General features: G+C 59.5%; 2 protein-coding genes and 1 long non-coding RNA gene across 21 annotated transcripts in view; all 3 read left to right on the forward strand.

Moving 5' to 3' along the window:
* Positions 1-793: 793 nt before the first annotated feature.
* Positions 794-9,857, forward strand: LOC116781436 (class I histocompatibility antigen, F10 alpha chain-like). Of its 6 annotated transcripts, XM_032677105.1 has the most exons (8): positions 4,551-4,719; positions 5,922-5,943; positions 7,561-7,824; positions 8,020-8,295; positions 8,622-8,894; positions 9,010-9,120; positions 9,219-9,257; positions 9,609-9,857. In XM_032677105.1, the coding sequence occupies exons 1-8, from the start codon at positions 4,675-4,677 to the stop codon at positions 9,623-9,625; spliced, it is 1,047 nt and encodes a 348-aa protein (XP_032532996.1). In that variant the 5' UTR covers positions 4,551-4,674; the 3' UTR covers positions 9,626-9,857. The 6 variants fall into 6 exon arrangements, with proteins under 6 accessions (XP_032532993.1, XP_032532997.1, XP_032532996.1 ...); XM_032677102.1 differs by lacking the exons at positions 4,551-4,719; positions 5,922-5,943 and adding an exon at positions 794-998; XM_032677106.1 differs by lacking the exons at positions 4,551-4,719; positions 5,922-5,943 and adding an exon at positions 2,078-2,159.
* A 5,971-nt stretch (positions 9,858-15,828) lies between these two features.
* On the forward strand, positions 15,829-16,697 carry LOC116781468. Its single transcript, XR_004354876.1, has 3 exons — positions 15,829-16,163; positions 16,205-16,322; positions 16,467-16,697. It is a non-coding gene; the product is annotated as an uncharacterized LOC116781468 (long non-coding RNA).
* A 96-nt stretch (positions 16,698-16,793) lies between these two features.
* Positions 16,794-21,150, forward strand: part of FLOT1 (flotillin 1) — a 31,299-nt gene continuing 26,942 nt past the window's right edge. For all 14 annotated transcript variants that reach the window (XM_032677084.1, XM_032677091.1, XM_032677090.1 and 11 more), the window contains exons 1-3: positions 16,794-16,944; positions 19,654-19,729; positions 19,840-19,930. In XM_032677084.1, the coding sequence (XP_032532975.1) occupies positions 16,902-16,944; positions 19,654-19,729; positions 19,840-19,930 (210 nt within the window). In that variant the 5' untranslated portion in view covers positions 16,794-16,901. The remainder of the gene's footprint in view (positions 16,945-19,653; positions 19,730-19,839; positions 19,931-21,150) is intronic.

Genomic DNA, 21,150 nt, shown 5'->3' on the forward strand with positions numbered 1-21,150 from the left:
GCTGAACCGGCCGCGGTTTACGGGAAACAGCCCTGGCGATGTGCCCGGAGCCGCTGCTTTAGGAGTCCCAGCCCTGGCGATGTGCCCGGGCTGCCGGCAGTCTGTCCCAGTCTGTCCCAGTTTGTCCCAGTCCATCCCAGTCTGTCCCAGTCCGTTCCAGTTTGTCCCAGTCCATCCCAGTCTGTCCCAGTCTGTCCCAGTTTGTCCCAGTCCATCCCAGTCTGTCCCAGTCTATCCCAATCCAACCCAGTCCATCCCGGTCCCTTCCCAGCAGCCGCCGCCGTTTCCCGGGTCCCGCCCCCCCGCCCCCCCAAGATGCTGACGGGGGTCCCGGCTCCGTCTTTGGCTTCGTCTCCCTTGGCTGGGACTCGGCCTCCGCCTGCGGGAGGAGCTGAGGGGGGTCCCCGGGGGTCGTGTGTCCCCCCCGGAGCGTGTGTGCCCCCCCGGGACCCCCATCCCGCTGTCCCCCCCTTTTCTCTCCCCACGGAGCTCCTGCCCCAGCTCCCGCTCCCCCCTGGGCAGGGGCTTTGGGAGCCCCCCTTTGCCTTGACCCCGGGACCCCTGCGGGGGGCAGTGGGGGCTGCCCAGGGCGGGCACTGGCCCAGGGAGATCGCCCCCCGCCCCCGCGGCATCCGCTGATCGCGGCGCTTCCCCCGCTTTGGCCCCAAAGCGGCGCCTTTAAGGCCGAGTTTAAGCGCAGGGCCCGCGACTTCAGCTCGGCCCGGCCCGGGGGTCCCGCCGCTCGGGCCCGTCCAGGGGGCCCGGGGGTGGCGGGGGGACCCGGGGCGGTGCCGGGAGGGGTCCCGAAGGGGATCCCGGGGCATTCCCGGCAATTCCCCCGGGCCCGCCCCCCGCGCTCCCTCGGCCACTTTCGCTTTCGCGTCTCCCGAACTGCGCCCAGCGGGGCCAGCGGAGCAGCGCGATGGCTCCAGCGCTGGGGCTGGGGGCGCTCCTGGCGCTCCTGGGGGTCTTGGCGGTCTCAGGGGGGCAGCCCGAGGGTAAGTGGGGCCCCCGGAACGGGCAACTCCTCAGCCTTTATTGCCGGGCACCGGCACTTCCCTGAACCTCCATTGCCGGGCACCGGGACCCCCCTGCGCCCTCTCCCTCCGCACCGGGACCCCCTGAATCCCGATTGCTGGGCACGGGACCCCTCTGAGCCCCCATTCCCGGAAGGAGACCCCCCTGAACACCCATTCCTGGGCACCGGGACCCCCCTGAACGCCCATTCCTGGGCACCGGGACCCCCCTGAACCTCCATTTCCAGGCACCGGGACCCCCCTGAACACCCATTCCTGGGTACCGGGACCCCCCTGAACCTCCATTTCCGGGCACAGGGACCCCCCTGCACCCTCTCCCTCAGCACCGGGACCCCCTTAAACCTCCCTATGCGGCACCGGGACCCCCTCATTTCCATTCCTGGGCACCGAGACCCCCTTGAACACCCGTTCCCGGGAATGGGAACCTCCCTCAACCTGCATTCCCGGGCACAGGGACGCCTCTGGAGCCCCATTCCTGAGTCCTGGGACCCCCCTGGACCCCCATTCTTGGGCACAGGAACCCCCCTGGACCCCAATCCCTGGCACCAGGACCCCTCTGAACCCCCTTATCCTCAACAAATACCCCCCTGTGCCCCTTTTCCTGCCAATCCCGCCTCTCCCAGCCCCCTCATCCTCCCTTTTCCTTGACCCTGAGCCCCCCTGGGCCCCCATTCCTGCCTTTTCCAGACCCCATTTTCCTCAACATCAGCGACCCCTGGACCCCCCTTTTCCTGGGCACAGGGACCCCCTGAATCTCCATCCCGCCTCTCCCAGTGCCCTCACCCCCCTTCCCCTGACCCTGCGTTGCAGAGGGTCTCAGGAGGACTCAGGGGGGTCCCAGCAGGGCTCCCAAAGGACATTCCGCTCAGTTCCCAGGAATTCCCCCGTCCCCTCCCCTCCCCCGCGCTGCCTCGGGCACTGTCGCGTCTCCCAACCTGCGGCGGCGGGATCTGCCCGGTGCCCGGTGACGTCACGGCCCAGTCGGGTTGCCATTGGTGCAGAAGAACAAGCGGCGCGGGACGCTGCTGTGTGGGCGGGGCCAGCGGAGCAGCGCGATGGCTCCAGCGCTGGGGCTGGGGGCGCTCCTGGCGCTCCTGGGGGTCTCGGGGGGGCAGCCCGAGGGTAAGTGGGACCCCCGGAACGGGCAACTCCTCAGCCTTTATTGCCGGGCACCGGCACTTCCCTGAACCTCCATTGCCGGGCACCGGGACCCCCCTGCACCCTCTCCCTCCGCACCGGGACCCCTTTAAACCTCCTCATCTGGTACCGGGATCCCTCAGTTTCCCTTCCCGGCCATCGAGACTCCTCTGAAACCCCATTCCCGGGCATGGGAACCCCCCACCTTCATTCCCGAGCACTTGGATCCCCCTGCGTTCTCTCCCCTAGTGTTGTGACTCCCCCTAAATCCCCTTATCCGGCACCGGGATCCCCTGAACACCCATTCCCAGACAGCGATACCCCCCTGGACCCCTATTTTTGGGCACTGGAACCCCCCTGAACCTCCAATCCTGGAAGGAGACCTCCCTGAACACCCATTTCTGGGCTCCGAGACCCCCTCTGAACCCCATTCCCTGGAATGGGAATCCCTCCCCACCTCTATTCCCGGGCACTTGGACCCCCCTGCAAACCCTCCTGCAGCGCTGGGACCCCCTGAACCCCCTTATCTGGCCCCCTGAACCCCCATTCCAGGACACAGAGACCCCCCTGGACACCCATTCCTGGGAACTGGGAACCCCCTGGACCCCCATTCCTGGCACAGGGATCCCACTGCACCCCCTTATCCAACACAGGGACACCCTGGAACCCCTATTCTGGGCACTGGGACCCCCCTGTACTCCCTTATCCTGTACCGGGACCCCTCTGAACCCCCTTTTCCTGCACCAGGACCCCCTGAACCCCCATCCCCGGCACCAGGATCCCCCTGAACCCCCTTATTCTCAACAAATACCCTCCTGTGCCCCTTTTCCTTGACCCTGGGACCCCCTGGACCCCCAGTCCTGCCTTTCCCAGCCCCCAGACCCCACTTTCCTCAACACCAGGGACCACTGGACCCCCCTGGATCCCTTATCCCGCCTCTCCCAGTTCCAGCCCCTCATTTCCTTGAACTTTGGACCCTTCCCAGCTCTCCCAGTTCCGCTCCCTTGACCCTTGGACCCCCCAAAACCTCCAATCTCTGTGACCCCCCCAGTTCTCCACTCCCTGAGCTTCCTGCAGGGGGGTCCCAGGCACCGGGAACGCCCTCGACCGCAATTCCTGGGCACCGGGACCCCCCCTGGAACCCCTTATCCTGCACCAACATCCCCCTGCACCCCCTTTCCTGGACATCCTGCCTCTCCCAGACCTACCTTTTCCTTGTCCATGAGACCCCCTGGACCCCCATTCCTGCCTTTTCCAGACCCCGTTTTCCTCAACAGCAGCGACCCCCGGACACCCCTTTTCCTGGGCACAGGGACGCCTTGAATCTCCATCCCGCCTCTCCCAGTGCTCTCACCCCCCTTCCCCTGATCCTGGGACCCTGTTACAGACCGGACAGGGGCTGCAACCTGGTTCTTTTAGATGATTCCTTCCAAGGTGAGATTAAGGCCCAAACCTCCAAATGTTGGGTCTCAAACACACAACTGACTTTATTGGTACCAATAAGGAACGGTAAAAGCGAGGGGAGGAGAAGAAGAGGGAGAGATGAGGGAAAGGAAAGGCTGCCAAAGGAAAGTGCCGAAAGGTTCCCGGTACAGGGAGAGAAGCGGGTGCAGTCAGGCTCGGGCAGGCAGGGAAGCAGCGCTGGAGGGAAGCGGGTGGGGAGCAGAGCGGATCCGAGCCGAGCAGCCGAGCAGGGAGGTGGGACACGAGCGGGACGGAGCGAGGAGTGGGGCCAGCAGCCAGCACGGGCCCCTGGCCAACACCGACCGGGCTGGACAGGACCGAAACGCTGGCACTGCCTTAAATCCCCCCGGTGGGCGCTCCCTGGCCAGCTCGGCTCCGGGCAGATCCTTGACTTTGAGACCCCCTGGACCCCCCTTTCTGCCTTTCCCAGTCCCCAGAGCCCCCTTTCCTCAACACTGGCAACTCCTGGGACCTCCTTTTCTTGGGCACAGGGACGCCCCAGACTCGCCATCCCACCTCTCCAAGCTTCTGCACCTCCTCTTTCCTTGACCTGGGCCCCCCTTGAATCCCCGTTCCGGGGCACTGAGACCCCCCTGCATCTCCTTCCCCAGCTCCGGGACCCCCCCCGCACCCCCTCACCCGGGGGTCGCGTCTCCCGGCAGGGGTGAGCAGGGGCTGCGGGGGGCAGTGGGGGCTGCCCAGGGCGGGCACTGGCCCAGGGAGATCGCCCCCCGCCCCCGCGGCATCCGCTGATCGCGGCGCTTCCCCCGCTTTGGCCCCAAAGCGGCGCCTTTAAGGCCGAGTTTAAGCGCAGGGCCCGCGACTTCAGCTCGGCCCGGCTCGGGGGTCCCGCCGCTCGGGCCCGTCCAGGGGGCCCGGGGGTGGCGGGGGGACCCGGGGCGGTGCCGGGAGGGGTCCCGAAGGGGATCCCGGGGCATTCCCGGCAATTCCCCCGGGCCCGCCCCCCGCGCTCCCTCGGCCACTTTCGCTTTCGCGTCTCCCGAACTGCGCCCAGCGGGGCCAGCGGAGCAGCGCGATGGCTCCAGCGCTGGGGCTGGGGGCGCTCCTGGCGCTCCTGGGGGTCTTGGCGGTCTCAGGGGGGCAGCCCGAGGGTAAGTGGGACCCCCGGAACGGGCAACTCCTCAGCCTTTATTGCCGGGCACCGGCACTTCCCTGAACCTCCATTGCCGGGCACCGGGACCCCCCTGCGCCCTCTCCCTCGGCACCGGGTCCCCCTGAATCCCGATTGCTGGGCACGGGAACCCTCCGAGCCCCCATTCCCGGAAGGAGACCCCCCTGAACCTCCATTCCCGGGCACCGGGACCCCCCTGAACCTCCATTTCCAGGCACCGGGACCCCCCTGAACACCCATTCCTGGGTACCGGGACCCCCCTGAACCTCCATTTCCAGGCACCGGGACCCCCCTGAACACCCATTCCTGGGCACCGGGAGCCCCCTGAACTTCCATTTCCAGGCACAGGGACCCCCCTGCACCCTCTCCCTCAGCACCGGGACCCCCTTAAACCTCCCTATGCGGCACCGGGACCGCCTCATTTCCATTCCTGGGCACCGAGACCCCCTTGAACACCCGTTCCCGGGAATGGGAACCTCCCTCAACCTCCATTCCCGGGCACAGGGACCCCTCTGGAGCCCCATTCCTGAGTACTGGGACCCCCCTGGACCCCCATTCTTGGGCACAGGAACCCCCCTGGACCCCAATCCCTGGCACCAGGACCCCTCTGAACCCCCTTAGCCTCAACAAATACCCCCCTGTGCCCCCTTTCCTGCCCATCCCGCCTCTCCCAGCCCCCTCATCCTCCCTTTTCCTTGACCCTGAGCCCCCCTGGGCCCCCATTCCTGCCTTTTCCAGACCCCGTTTTCCTCAACATCAGCGACCCCTGGACCCCCCTTTTCCTGGGCACAGGGACCCCCTGAATCTCCATCCCGCCTCTCCCAGTGCCCTCACCCCCCTTCCCCTGACCCTGGGTTGCAGAGGGTCTCAGGAGGACTCAGGGGGGTCCCAGCAGGGCTCCCAAAGGACATTCCGCTCAGTTCCCAGGAATTCCCCCGTCCCCTCCCCTCCCCCGCGCTGCCTCGGGCACTGTCGCGTCTCCCAACCTGCGGCGGCGGGATCTGCCCGGTGCCCGGTGACGTCACGGCCCAGTCGGGTTGCCATTGGTGCAGAAGAAGTAGCGGCGCGGGACGCTGCTGTGTGGGCGGGGCCAGCGGAGCAGCGCGATGGCTCCAGCGCTGGGGCTGGGGGCGCTCCTGGCGCTCCTGGGGGTCTCGGGGGGGCAGCCCGAGGGTAAGTGGGACCCCCGGAACGGGCAACTCCTCAGCCTTTATTGCCGGGCACCGGCACTTCCCTGAACCTCCATTGCCGGGCACCGGGACCCCCCAGTTTCCATTCCTGGGCACCGGGACCCCCTGAACCTCCATTTCCGGGCACGGGAATCCCCCTCAACCTCCATTTTTGGGCTCAGGGTCCCCTCTGGAGCCCCATTCCTGAGTATTGGGACCGCCTTGGACCCCTATTCCTGAGTACTGGGACCCCCCCGACCACCCATTCCTGGACACGGAACCCCCCTGAATCCCCATTCCCTGGCACGGGAATCCCTCCCCACCGCAATCCCTGGGCACTTGGACCCCCCTGCAAACCCTCCTGCAGCGCTGTGTCCCCCCTGAACCCCCTTATCTGGCACTAGGACCCCCTGAATCCCCGTTCCTGGAAACAGGGAGCCCCCCTGGACACCCATTCCTCGGCACTGGGAACCCCCCTGAACACCCATTGCAGGCACAGGGATCCCACTGCACCCCCTTATCCAACACAGGGACACCCTGGAGCCCCTATCCTGGGCACTGGGACCCCCCTGAACCCCTTATCCTGTACCCGGACCCCTCTGAACCCCCTTTTCCTGCACCAGGACCCCCTGAACCCTCATCCCCGGCACCAGGATCCCCCTGAACCCCCTTATTCTCAACAAATACCCTCCTGTGCCCCTTTTCCTTGACCCTGGGACCCCCTGGACCCCCAGTCCTGCCTTTCCCAGCCCCCAGACCCCACTTTTCCTCAACACCAGGGACCACTGGACCCCCCTGGATCCCCTGTCTCGCCTCTCCCAGTCCCAGCCCCCCCTTTCCTTGAACCTTGGACCCTTCCCAGCTCTCCCAGTTCCACTTCCTTGACCCTTGGACCCCCCAAACCCTCCAATCTCTGTGACCCCCCCAGTTCTCCACTCCCTGAGCTTCCTTCAGGGGGGTCCCAGGCACCGGGAACGCCCTCGACCGCAATTCCTGGGCACCGAGACCCCCCTGAACTTCCATTCCTGGCACAGGGACCCCCCTGAACCCCCATTCCTGGGCACCAGGACCCCCCTGAACTTCCATTCCTGGCACTGGGACCCCCCTGCACCCCCTCCCCCAGCACCTGAACTTCCCTAAATGCCCTTATTCAGCACTGGAACCCCCAAATCCTCATTCCTGGGACTTGGAGCCTTTCTGAACCCCATTACTGGGCAGTGGAGTCCCCTGAACCTCCGTTTCCAGGCACGGGGATCCCCCTGCACCCCCTTTCCAGCACTAGGACCCCCCTGGACCCCCATTCCTGGGCACTGGGACACCCGTGAACCCCCATCCCCAGCTCTCCCCAACTGAACCCCCTTATCTTGCACCAACACCCCCCTGCACCCCCTTTCCCAGCCATTCTGAATCTCTTCAACCCATGACCCCTCTTTTCCCACCCCTGGGCCCCCATTTCCTGGGCACAAGGACCCTTGGACACTCCCTCTCTCAGTCCCTACACCCTCCTTTCCTTGGCCCTGGGATCCCCAAACCCCCTTCCTGGCTCTCCCAGCTCTCCCAGTTCCCCCTTTCCTTGACCCGTGGATGTCCCCAGACCTCCCAAATCTCCGTGTCCCCCCAGTTCTCCACTCCCTGCGTTACCTGCACGTGGGGGTGACAGAGCCCAGCCCGGGGATCCCGCAATATATGGCACTGGGATACGTGGATGGGATCCCCTTCACACGCTACGACAGCGAGCGGGGCCGGGTGGAGCCGCAGACGCCGTGGATGGCGGCCGGAGCCGAGCCGGGATATTGGGATGGACAGACCCAGATCAACGAGGAGAACCAGCTCGTGGCTGCCCACAACCTGGGTGTTGGGCGGGATCGGTACAACTGGAGTGGGGGTGAGTGGGGGAAACCGGGGAACGGGGGGATCTGTGGGGCTGAGATGGGATCTATGGGGCTGAGGGGGATCTGTAGGCCTGGGATGAGGCTCTGTGTGTTTCCATCGGACTCTGGGGCTCCATAGGGCTGGAATGGGGCTCTGTGGGGCTGGGACACAATTCCAGGGGTCTCCATGGGTCTGATCCCACCCCCAGGTTTCCACGTGTGGCAGTGGGTTTCTGGCTGTGACCTCCTGTCCGACGGGAGCGTCCGTGGTTCCTATTGGCAAGGCTACGACGGGCGGGATTTCATGTCCTTCGAGCTGGGATCCAGGAGCTTCGTGGCGGCCGATGGAGCTGCCCAGATCACCAAGAGGAAATGGGAACACGATGGGATCGAGGTGGAGAGATGGACAAATTACCTGGGGAACATCTGTCCGGAATGGCTCCGGAAATACGTCGGATACGGGCGGGAGGCACTGGAGCGCAAAGGTGAGGGAGACAGAATTCCCATGGGAATGTGGGATTTGGGAATGTGGGATTTGAGAGGGTGGAACTGAGGAATGCAGGAATTCCCATGGGAATTCCATGGATGAATCTGAGTCATCCAACTCCCATGGGAATTCCATGGATGAATCTGAGTCATCCAACTCCCATGGGAATTCCATGGATGAATCTGAGTCATCCAACTCCCATGGGAATTCTGTGAATGGATCCCACTGTTGTCCCATTCCAATGGGAATTTTATGGGTGGATCTCATACCAGTCCCATTCTCATGGGAATTCCATGGATGGATCTCACCTTTATCCCATCCCAGATCCCCCCGATGTCCACGTGTCCGGGAAAGAGGAACACGGGATCCTGACGTTGTCCTGCCACGCGTACGGATTCTACCCCGGGATGATCGGGATCAACTGGCTGAAGGGGGATGAACTGCGGGATCAGGAGACGGAGTGGGGCGGGATCGTTCCCAACAGCGACGGCACCTTCCACAGCTGGGCCAGGATCGAGGCGCTGCCGGGGGAGCGGGAGCAGTACCGGTGCCGGGTGGAGCACGCCGGAATGCCGGAGCCCGGGATCTTCGCCTGGGGTGAGGCTGGGAACGGGCAATGTGGGAACTGGGGGTTTGGGAAGGAGGAATTTGGGAGTGTGGAGCAGCGGGATGGGGGTAACCCTCCCCCTCCTGCCCCTCCTGCCCTTCCCAGAGCCGGAATCCATCTGGAATTCCATCCCGGTGTTGGTGGCTGTGTCCGTCATCGCTGCCATCATCATCATCATCGGCCTCGTGGGAGTCGGTGTCTGGAAGCTCCGATCCGGTAACTCCCGGGATGGGGGTCGGGAAGGGGCACGGATCCGCCCGGCAGCATTCCGGGGATCCTGTGCCACGGGTGCTGATCCCGCTTTCTTTCCATAGGGAAGAGGGAGGGGAATGGATACGACCCCACGCCCACCAGTGAGTACCAGCAGCGTGTGTGGATCCAGATCCTCTGTGCAGGGATCCCAGGATGGATGCCGGGATTCCAGAGGGGAATGGGGGCCTAATGGCTGGAGTGGGATTGGAAGGGGATTCCAGCTCAGGGCAGGATTCCAGAGTGGGATCAGGTGGAATTGTGGACTGGGATCAGGGCTGGATTCTGGAGTGGGATTGGGGTGGGATGGATGGAGTGGGATTGGGGTGGGATGGACAGAGCAGGATCAGGAGGGAATCCGGAGCAGTTCCTGCTCTCCCTGGGCTCCACAGCCGGCTCCATCCCCTGGGATGGGAACAGGGACATGGTGACTCCTTTCCCCGCTCTCATCCCGGCAGGAATCAAAGTCTGAGTGATCCTGGAGCTGGATCCGCCCCTTCCCTCTCCCTGTGGAAAGGCAGGAGCTGCTGGCAGAGCTCATCCCGCTGCTCCCACCCACCCCGGCCCCCCTGCGGCTCTTCCCGATGGATCAACTTCCTGCTTTTTCCTGTGTGAAACCCAGGACCACAATTATTCCAGAGGCTTTAATTTGGGTGTGAAAATCTCCTGCTTTGGGCAATAAATCCTGGCTCCCTCCTCCGGCATCCAGCAGTTCCTCTGTGGGAACCAGGAATGGGAATGGGGACAGGGGGAATGGGAATGGGGACATTGGGAGCAGGTTGGAGTCACCAGGAATGGGAATGGGAATGTGAACACTGGGAATGGGGACACTGGGAGCAGGTTGGGGACACCAGGAATGGGAATGGGAACTCCAGGAGACGATGGGGAAAGGGATGGGGACACCAGGAGCAGGATGGGAAGACCAGGAGAAGGTTGGGGACACTGGAGCAGGGTGGGGACATCAGGAATGGGATGGAGACGCAGGAATAGCAATGGAGACACTGGGAGCGGGTTGGGGCCAGCAGGAACTGGGAATGGGGACACCAGGAATGGGAATGGGGAAAACAGAACTGGGGTGGGAACATCAGGAATGGGAATGGGGACACCAGGAATGGGAATGGGGAAAACAGAACTGGGGTGGGAACATCAGGAATGGGAATGGGGACACCAGGAATGGGAATGGGGAAAACAGAGCTGGGGTGGGAACATCAGGAATGGGAATGGGGACACAAGGAATGGGAATGGGGAAAACAGAGCTGGGGTGGGAACATCGGGAATGGGAATGGGGACACACGGAAATGGGAACGGGGAAAACAGAACTGGGTTGGGAACATCAGGAATGGGTACAGGGACACCGGGAATGGGAATGGGGACACCGGGAATGGGAACGGGGGCCTGGAAGACCACGCTGGGGACACTGGGAGCAGGCTGGGGACAGCAGGAACCGGGATGGGAACAGCAGGAATGGGAATGGGAACGTCGGCAGCAGGTTGGAGACAGCAGGGACTGGGAATGGGGGCATCAGGAACGGGATGAGAACACCGGGAATGGGAACACCAGGAATGGGAACACCAGGAAGGGAATGGGAACACCGCGAGTGGGAACACCAGGAATGGGAATGGTCACGCCGGGAATGGGAACACCAGGAAGGGAATGGGAACACCAGGAAGGGAATGGGAACACGAGGGACCAGGATGGGGACGCTGGGAACTGATGGAGAGGGGCAGAGACCCCAGACTCACCTAAACCCCTCCCAGAACCGAGGGCCAAGGGAAGCTCTGCCCGAGCTCCAGCTGAGCTCTGCCCATTATTAATATGCACAGATAGATGTTGTGATCAGATTAATATGATTTATCATTTTAATCATCTATGAAAATTGTACAAAACCCCTGATTTTGTGTGAACCCCTCGAGCGAGTTCTCTGTGGTGCGAACCGCGCTCGCTCACAACGTCGGCAACAAATCCCTTTGCTGCTCAACAGACCCAAAAGTCTCTGGGCGGTTCTTTATTCCGGATTTTTCGGATTCCTTTGGACACCTTCCCCCCCCTTCCCTTCCCCCGGCTGTGGAATCCTCGGAGCTCAGGACCCCCTCGGGACCCCCTCGGGTGAGTCTTTTCACCCCAAGGGTCTCCCCTCCTTCGGTGCCTTCCTGCGGGGGGCTGGCCAAGAACGCTGCCTGTCCATGAAAGGTGTTGATATTTGGGGTTATATTTTGGTTTTGGGTTCCCACGAGGCGAGGACGGCGCCGTCTCGCTGGGAGGGGAGAGGAAGCTCTTCCCGGGGAGTATCATACCCCCCTTGGGGCTGGTGTGTTCCAGTTTTGTTTGTGTTTGGCCAAATATTGGGGGGTTTTTTTGAGGGGAAACAAGGTATCTAAGTTTCCTTTTGGTTGTTCTTTCATTTATGGTTCGAGGCACCCGTTGTATCGTCTATTCTTGGACAGTGGCAGTGGTGACAGTATTCTGTTTGGTTTATGTTGCTTCGATAATTTTGTGTTGTCTTGTTTTGTGCTGGAAGCGAAATGGAGCTTCTGAAAGTGTCTGTTCCTTCTGAACCAGCCACAGAAACATCCTGTTAAATTTGTATGGGGAGGGGGGGTCTGAAAAATTGTGAATACACCACACAACCTGAAACCTGGAATTAAGATCTCCCCATTCTGCAGTTGTTCCTTGCACGTGTGTGCTTCGTGTAACAATTGTTTGAAATATATTCTTGGACCCCAGTCTACCCAAGAGATAAGATTAGATTGGACTTGGAATTTATGTTGTATTAAATGTGGAGCTCATCAGACTTTGGAGGGAACTCGGTGTGCCAGATATTGCTGCCGGTGAACTCACGGGCGTGTTTCTTTTGAAACGTTCAGATTCATCAGAGAAAGTGCATTTTTTTTAGGCTTTGTGGATTTGTGGGGATGTACAGGCTTGTTGTGAGAGCCAGGGATATTTTGTGGTCTAAGGGTAACACCTTGTGGATTTTTGTATTAGTGCAAGCTGGTGATAAAATGTGATTTGCTGGTTATAAAATGTGATTTTTTAGAAGTCGGTTATAAAACTGGTGGTTATAAAACTGGTGATTTTAGGAAGTCCCCGTCGAAAAGCAGCGTTCAGGTCTGACGGCTGAATGTTGTTTGGAGTGCAACAGTCGTGGTTGTTGGTGTATTTTAGATTTAATCCCCCTGCTTTCACAACGGGAGCCGAAGCAAGCAAGGACATAAATTCCAAGACTCCCGGGGGATGCACATTGAGCCACTCCAAAGCCAAGGAAGAACAATTATTGGCAGCCCTGAGTTTGGCTGTGAGCTGCGTGGAACCCAAACAAAACAGTCCAGTTACTGCCCAAATTATAAACGAGGAATGCCCGTTAGTCTGGGTGTTAGCCTGGGCCACTGACACTCGAATAAACTACACCCAGGAGCCAAAACAATGGCCAAGAAACAATATCCACAGAGGTTAGAAAACAGGAAAGGGATTGAGCCAATAACTGAAAACTTTTGGGAGTTAGGACTCTTGAGAGAGTGTGAATCAGGTTTTAACACCCCGATTCTCCCAGTCAGGAAAACAAATGGGACTAATAAGCTAATTCAAGATTTAAGGGCAGTAAATGAAAGAGCTAAACCCATACACCCTCTGGTAGAAAATCCTTATACACTTTTAACTGAATTAAGAGATAATTTGATTTGGTTGACAGTGCTAGATTTAAAACATGCCTTTTTTCTGGTGTGCTGGTTTAAAGGTAAACCAGCAGGGGAAATGAACTCAACCCAAAGGAGGGATTATAAATCGGAATAACAGTTTAATAAAATAACACAATAAGTATGATTATACAGACAAACAGTTGGTTTGAACCCACCAAACCCAAATGTATAACCCAGCACCCTGGGGCATGAACAGAGTGGTGTTTGTTGGGCCCCCTGAGCCCAAAGGAAAGGGAGAGGGGAAAAAAACCCTGTTGGTGAGAGTGGTGGTGCAGTGTGGTTGACAGTGGTGGTCACAGTCTGGTGAAGAATGGTGGTGTCAATCTGGTTGACAGTGGTGGTCACAGTCTTGTTGACAGTGGTGGTCACAGTCTGGTTGACAGTGGTTGCAGTCTGGTTGACAGTGCTGGTCCCAGTCTGGTTGACAGTGCTGGTCCCAGTCTGGTTGACAGTGGTGGTCCCAGTCTGGTTGAAGAGTGGTGGTGTCAGTCTGGTTGACAGTGGTGGTCTCTGGTTGACGGTGGTGGTTGCAGTCTGGTTGACAGTGGTGGTTGCACTCTGGTTGACAGTGGTGGTCTCCGTCTGGTTGAAGAGTGGTGGTCACAGTCTGGTTGACAGTGGTGGTCACAGTCTGATTGACAGTGGTGGTGTCAGTCTGGTTGACAGTGGTGGTGTCACTCTGGTTGACAGTGTTGGTCACAGTCTGGTTGACAGTGGTGGTGTCAGTCTGGATGACAGTGGTGGTCTCACTCTGGTTGACAGTGGTGGTCTCACTCTGGTTGACAGTGGTGGTCCCAGTCTGGTTGACAGTGGTGGTGTCAGTCTGGATGACAGTGGTGGTGTCACTCTGGTTGACAGTGGTGGTCCCAGTCTGGTTGACAGTGGTGCTCTGCAGTCTCCCTCTGGCCCCCACGAGTGTTGGAGCCCAACCCACCCTCCAGTGACAGAAAGCTCGGCTGACAAACACCTCACAACCTGAAGAAATTCGGACCCTTGTCCAGAAGAGACCTGTTGATGTACAACCCAAAGATACCAACCCGGCTCCGAGAAGAATTAAAAAAGGACTTTTTGAGATGATTAAACCCACGTCTAAACCCCTGTGAGCCCTCCTGTCTCACAGTTCCACAGGACAGGAACACCCTCCTGTCCCACAAAAACACCCTCCTGTCTCACAGTTCCACAGGAAAAAAACACCCTCCTGTTCCACAGTTCCACAGGACAGGAACACCCTCCTGTCCCACAGTTCCACGAAGGGTGTGAGGACAGGAACACCCTCCTGTCCCACAAAAACACCCTCCTGTCCCACAGTTCCACAGGACAGGAACACCCTCCTGTCCCACAGTTCCACAGGACAGGAACACCCTCACCTCTCCCAGTTCCACAGGACAGGAACACCCTCCTGTCTCACAGTTCCACAAAGGGTGTGAGGACAAAAACACCCTCCTGTCCCACAGTTCCACAGGACAGGAACACCCTCCTGTGACATCAGAGGGACATCAATGACATCACAGAGACATTGGTGACATCACAGGGACAGCGGTGACATCACAAGAACATCAGTGACATCACAGAGACATTGGTGACATCACAGGGACATTGGTGACATCACAAGAACATCAGTGACATCACAAGAACATCGGTGACATCACAGGGACATTGGTGACGTCACAGGGACAGCAGTGACATCACAAGGACAACGGTGATGTCACAGGGATAGTGGTGACATCATAGGGACATTGGTGACGTCACAGGGACAGCAGTGACATCACAGAGACAGCGCTGACATCAAAGGGACAGCAGTGACATCACAGGGACAGTGGTGACATCACAAAGACAGCTTTGACATCACAGAGAGAGAGGTGACATCACAGGGACAACGATGACATCACAGCGACAGCGCTGACATCAGAGGCAAAGTGGTGACATCACAGGGACAGCGGTGACATCACAGGCATCAATGACATCACAGGGACATCAGTGACATCACAGGGACAGCAGTGACATGAAAGGGACAGAAGTGACATCACAGAGACATTGATGACATCACAGAGATAGTGGTGACATCACAGGCAGAGCAGTGACATCACAGGGACATCGGTGACATCACAGGGACAGCAGTGACATCACAGAGACAGCAGTGACATCACAGGGACAGCTGTGACATCAGAGGCAAAGTGGTGACATCACAGGGACAGCGGTGACATCACAGGCACAGCGGTGACGTCACTGGGGCTTTAATTTTGGTGTGAAAATCTCCTGCTTTGGGCAATAAATCCTGGCTCCTCCTCCGGCATCCGGTAGTTCCACTGTGGGAACAGGGAATGGGAATGGGGACAATGGGAGCAGGGATGGGGACACCTGGAATGGGAATGGGGGCACCTGGAATGGGAATGGGAACATCAAGAACTGGGAATGGGAACACCTGGAATGGGAATGGGGAAACCAGGAATGGGAATGGGAACACTGGGAGCAGATTGGAGACACCTGGAATGAGAAATTGGGACACCAGGAATGAGAATAGGGACATCAGGACTGGGATGGGAACACCTGGAATGGGAATGGGAACATTGGGAGCAGACTGGGGATGCCAGGAATGGGAATGGAGACAGCAGGAATGGGAATGGGAACACCTGGAATGGGAGTGGGGACACCCAGAATGGGAATGGGGACAATGGGAATGGGAATGGGGACACCAGGAATGGGAATGGGGACATCAGGAACTGGAAATGGGGGCACCTGGAATGGGAACACCTGGAATGGGAATGGGAACATTGGGAGCAGACTGGGGACACCAGGAATGGGAATGGAGACACCAGGAATGGGAATGGGAACACCAGGAATGGGAACGCCTGGAATGGGAATGGGAACACCCGGAATGGGAATGGAAACACCTGGAATGGGAATGGGAACACCAGGAATGGGAACGCCTGGAATGGGATGGGAACACCTGGAATGGGAATGGGGACGCGTGGAATGGGATGGGAATGGGAACACCAGGAATGGGAACGCCTGGAATGGGAATGGGAACGCCAGGACTGGGATGAGAACGCCTGGAATAGGAATGGGAACCCCCGGGCCCGGGCTGTGTCCCTGGCGGGAATTGTGGCTCAGCGCAGCCAATCACAAAATCGCTTATCCGATGACATCATCAGTTACCGGGCAGAACAGGCTCCCCACCTTGTCCCGCCCTCGGCGCTGCGCAGCCAATAGAAAATCAGAGAGACATCGGTGACGTCACTGGGGACACGGGTGACAGCCCTGGGGACAACGGGGACATCACAGGGACAGCGGTGACGTCACAGGGACAGCAGTGACGTCACAGGGACATCGATGACATCACATGGACAGCGGTTAAGTCACCGGGGCTTTAATTGGGGTGTGAAAATCTCCTGCTTTGGGCAATAAATCCTGGCTCCTCCTCCGGCATCCGGCAGTTCCGCTGTGGGAACAGGGAATGGGAATGGGGACGGGGGGGTGGGATGGGAACACCCGGAATGGGAATGGGAACATTGGGAGCAGATTGAGGACACCAGGAATTGAAATGGGGACACCAGGAACTGGGAATGGGAGCACCTGGAATGGGAATGAGAATGCCTGGAATGGGAATGGGGGCATCAGGAATGGGATGGAGACAACAGGAATGGGATGGGAACACCTGGAATGGGATGGGAACGCCAGGATTGGGATGGGAACGCCAGGATTGGGATGGAAACGCCTGGAATGGGAGTGGGAACCCCCGGGCCCGGGCTGTGTCCCTGGCGGGAATTGTGGCTCAGCGCAGCCAATCACAAAATCGTCTATCCGATGACATCATCAGTTACCGGGCAGAACAGGCTCCTGGCTTTGCCCCGCCCCCCGGCTTTGCGCCTGGCGCGGCGCAGCCAATAGAAATTCTAATAGTGGATGACGTCATCGGTCGCCAGGCGGAAGCGGCGGCGCGGGGGCTGCCGGGAGCGGGGCGCTGGTCGCGGGTCGCGATCGATCGCGATCGATCCCGATTGATCCCGATCGGCCGCGATCGAACCGGGCCCCGGGGCCCCTCCCCCCGCCGCGATGTTCTTCACGTGCGGCCCCAACGAGGCCATGGTGGTGTCGGGTGAGTGCGGGGGGGCCCCGGCGGCTCCCGGGGACCCCAAAACCCCCCAAAAACCCCCCAAAAACCCTCCTGGGACCCCCGAAACTCCCGGGAACACCCCCAAACCCCCCCTGTAACTCCTGGGACCCCTTAAATCCCCTGCGGCCCCCCCCCCAATCCTCCCCAACCCCCGGGAACCCCCAAAACCCCCCAAAACCCTCGGGAACCCCCCAAAAAAGCCCCAAATACCTCTGAGACCCCCCAAAACCCCTCCTGGGACCCCCCAGACCCCCAAACCCCCCCAAAAAATCCCTTTAAGATTCCTGGGGACCCCTTAAATCCCCTGCGGGCCCCCCAGTCCTCCCCAACCCCCGGGAACCCCCAAAACCCCCCAAAACCCTCGGGAACCCCCCAAAAAAACCCTAAATACCTCTGGGACCCCCCAAACCCCCTCCTGGGTTTGGGGGATATTTGGGGGTCCCTGGCTGGGTTTTGAGGGGGGTTTAGGGGTCCCTGGGTGAGTTTTGGGGGATATTTGGGGTGTTTTGGGGATATCTGGGTGGGGTTTTGGGGATATTTGGGGTCTCTGGGTGGGTTTTGGGGTTATTTGGGGCGGTTTTGGGGATATTTGGGGGGTATTGGGGTCCCCTCACCCCCCTGGGTGTTTTGGGGCATATTTGGGGTGGTTTGGGGGTATTTGGGGGGTGCCAGGGGGGTGGAGTTGAGGGACATTTGGGGGGTTTTGGGGGTTTTAGGGGATATCGGGGTGGGTTTTGGGGGATATTTGGGGTGTTTGGGGGATATTTGGCTGAGGTTTTGGGGGTATTTGGGGGTCCCTGGGTGGGTTTTGGGGTTTTTTGGGGATATTTGGGTGGGGTTTTGGGGATATTTGGGGGTCTCTGGGTGGGTTTTGGGGGATATTTGGAGTGTTTTGGGGGTCTCTGGGTGGGTTTTGGGGATATTTGGGAGTCCCTAGGTGGGTTTTGGGGGTATCTGGGGGTCTCTGGGTGGGTTTTGGGGATATTTGGGGTGTTTTGGGGCTATTTGGGTGGGGTTTTGGGGATATTTGGGGGTCCCTGGCTGGGTTTTGAGGGGGGTTTAGGGGTCCCTGGGTGAGTTTTGGGGGATATTTGGGGTGTTTTGGGGATATCTGGGTGGGGTTTTGGGGATATTTGGGGTCTCTGGGTGGGTTTTGGGGGATATTTGGGGTTTTTTGGGGGTCCCAGGGTGGGTTTTGGGGCTATTTGGGGGTCCCTGGGTGGGTTTTGGGGTTATTTGGGGATATTTGGGGCGGTTTGGGGGGTATTTGGGGGTCCCTGGATGGGTTTTGGAGGTTTTGGGGGATATTTGGGGTGTTTTGGGGATATCTGGGTGGGGTTTTGGAGGTATTTGGGGGTCTCTGGGTGGGTTTTGGGGGATATTTGGGGTGTTTGGGGGATATTTGGGTGAGGTTTTGGGGATATTTGGGGGTCCCTGGGTGGGTTTTGGGGGTATTTGGGGATATTTGGGTGGGTTTTGGGGGATATTTGGGGGTCCCTGGGTGAGTTTTGGGGGATATTTGGGATGTTTGGGGGATATTTGGGTGGGTTTTGGGGATATTTGGGGGTCTCTGGGTGAGTTTTGGGGGATATTTGGGGTGTTTTGGGCGTATTTGGGTGGGGTTTTGGGGATATTTGGGGTCTCTGGGTGGGTTTTAGGGGGAGATTTGGGGGGATTTGGGGGATATTCAGGAGGTTTTGGACCTATTTGGGGCTATTTGTGGGATATTTGGGGTGGTTTGGGGGATATTTGGGGATATTCGGGGGGTCCCTGGGGGGAGTTTGGGGATATTTGGGTGGATTTGGGGGGTTTTTAGGGGTCCCTGGGTGGGTTTTAGGGGTATTTGGGGGTCCCTGAATAGGTTTTGGGGGTATTTGGGTTGTTTTGGGGTGGTTTTGGGGTGTTTTGGGGTCCCCCAACCCCCCTGTCCGTGCCCCCCCACGTCTGTGCTGCAGCCCCCCGGGGGTGTTTTGGGGGATATTTGGGTGGGTTTTGGGGCTATTTGGGGTTCCCTGACTGGGTTTGGGGGGTTTTTGGGGGTCCCTGAGTGGTTTTTGGGGGGTTTTTGGAGGTCCCTGGGTGGTTTTGGGGGATATTTGGGGTGGTTTGGGGTGTTTTTGGGGGGTCCCTGAGTGAGTTTTGGGGGTATTCGGGGGTCTCTGGGTGGGTTTTTGGGGATCTTTGGGTGAGTTTTGGGGCGTATTTGGGGGTCCCTGGCTGGGTTTTGGGGGTTTTTGGGGGTCCCTGGGTGAGTTTTGGGGGGTTTTGTGGGATATTTGAGTGGGTTTTGGGGTTATTTGGGGGTCCCTGGGTGGGTTTTGGGGGATATTTGGGGTGTTTGGGGGGCTATTTGGGTGGGTTTGGGGGGTATTTGGGGATCTCTGGGTGGGTTTGGGAGGTTTTGGGGGATATTGGGGGATAATTGGGGGGGTTTTGGGGGGTTTTTTGGGCCCCAGAAGGATATTTGGGGTGGTTTTGGGGTGTTTTGGGCCCCCCTGATCCCCCTGTCCGTGCCCCCCCGGGTCTGTGCCGCAGCCCCCCAGGGGTGTTTTGGGGGATATTTGGGTGGGTTTTGGGGCTATTTGGGGATATCTGGGGGGGGTTTGGGGGGTTTTTGGGGTCCCTGGTTGGGGTTTTGGGGCTATTTGGGGTGTTTTGGACCCCCTGACCCCCCTGTCTGTGCCCCCCCAGGTCTGTGCCGCAGCCCCCCGGTGCTGGTGGCCGGGGGTCGGGTGCTGGTGATCCCCTGCCTGCAGCAGATCCAGCGGTGAGTTGGGGGGCTCTGGGGGGCTCTGGGGGGTCCCCCGGGCTCTGGGGTGACCCCAGGATTGGGGGTGACCCCCCTAAATTCGGGGTTTCCCCCCCCCAATCCCACAGGATCTCCCTGAACACGCTGACGCTGCCGGTGCGCAGCGAGAAGGTTTACACGCGGCACGGGGTGCCCATCTCGGTCACGGGCATCGCTCAGGTACCCAAAAACACCCCAAAAACGGCATCAGGGCCCCCCAAAACCCCCAGAAACGGCATCAGCACCCCCGAAAACCCCCAGAAACGGCATCAGGGACCCCCGAAACCCCCCCAAAACCACCCGGGGACCCCCCAAAACGGCATCGGCTCCCCCCAAAACCCCCCAGAAACGGCATCAGGGACCCCCAAAACCTCCCAGAAACGGCATCAGGGACCCCCAAAAAACCCCAAAAACGGCATCAGTGCCCCCAAAAACCCCCAGATACCACCCGGGGACCCCCAAAAACACCCAGAAACGGCATCAGTACCTCCAAAAACACCCCAGAAATGGCATCAGCACCCCCGAAAACCCCCAGAAACGGCATCAGGGACCCCCAAAACCTCCCAGAAATGGCATCAGTGCCCCCCAAAACCCCCCAGAAACCCCCCGGGGACCCCCCAAAACCCCCCAGAAACCACCCGGGGACCCCCCAAAACCCCCAGAAATGGCATCAGTGCCCCCAAAACCCCCCAGAAATGGCATCAGCACCCCCAAAAACCCCCCAAAACCACCCCAGGGACCTCGAGAAACAGCATCAGTGCCCCTAAAACCCCCCAGAAATGGCATCAGGGACCCCCAAAAACACCCCAGAAACCACCCGGGGACCCCCAAAAATACCCCCAAAACTGGCATCAGTGCCCCCCAAAACCCCTCAGAAACCACCCGAGGACCCCTGAAAATATCCCCAAAACTGGCATCAGTGCCCCCAAAAACCCTCAGAAATGGCATCAGGGACCCCCAAAACCTCCCAGAAACGGCATCAGTACCTCCAAAAACCCACCAGAAATGGCATCAGCACCCCCAAAAACCCCCCAAAACCACCCGGGGACCCCCCAAAACGGCATCGGCTCCCCCCAAAACCCCCAGAAACGGCATCAGGGACCCCCAAAAAACCCCAAAAACGGCATCAGTGCCCCCAAAAACCCCCAGATACCACCCGGGGACCCCCAAAAACACCCAGAAACGGCATCAGTACCTCCAAAAACACCCCAGAAACAGCATCAGTGCCCCCAAAAACCCACCAGAAATGGCATCAGCACCCCCAAAACCACCCAAAACCCCCCCAAAACCACCCGGGGACCCCCCAAAACAGCATCGGCTCCCCCCAAAACCCCCCAGAAACGGCATCAGGGACCCCCAAAATCCCCCAGAAACCAACCGGGGACCCCCAAAAACCCCCC

Source organism: Chiroxiphia lanceolata (genome assembly GCF_009829145.1).
Source record: "Chiroxiphia lanceolata isolate bChiLan1 chromosome W unlocalized genomic scaffold, bChiLan1.pri scaffold_46_arrow_ctg1, whole genome shotgun sequence".
In the NCBI taxonomy this organism is placed as follows: Eukaryota; Metazoa; Chordata; class Aves; order Passeriformes; family Pipridae; genus Chiroxiphia; species Chiroxiphia lanceolata.

What these genes read in the sequence shown, in the direction of transcription:
- LOC116781436 (XM_032677102.1), top strand. Translation starts at nt 923, where the DNA reads ATGGCTCCAGCGCTGGGGCTGGGGGCGCTCCTGGCGCTCCTGGGGGTC. An exon ending in GGAGGCACTGGAGCGCAAAG is followed by an intron (nt 8,296 to 8,621) that starts GTGAGGGAGACA and finishes ATCCCATCCCAG; the next exon opens with ATCCCCCCGATGTCCACGTG. An exon ending in GCCCGGGATCTTCGCCTGGG is followed by an intron (nt 8,895 to 9,009) that starts GTGAGGCTGGGA and finishes TGCCCTTCCCAG; the next exon opens with AGCCGGAATCCATCTGGAAT.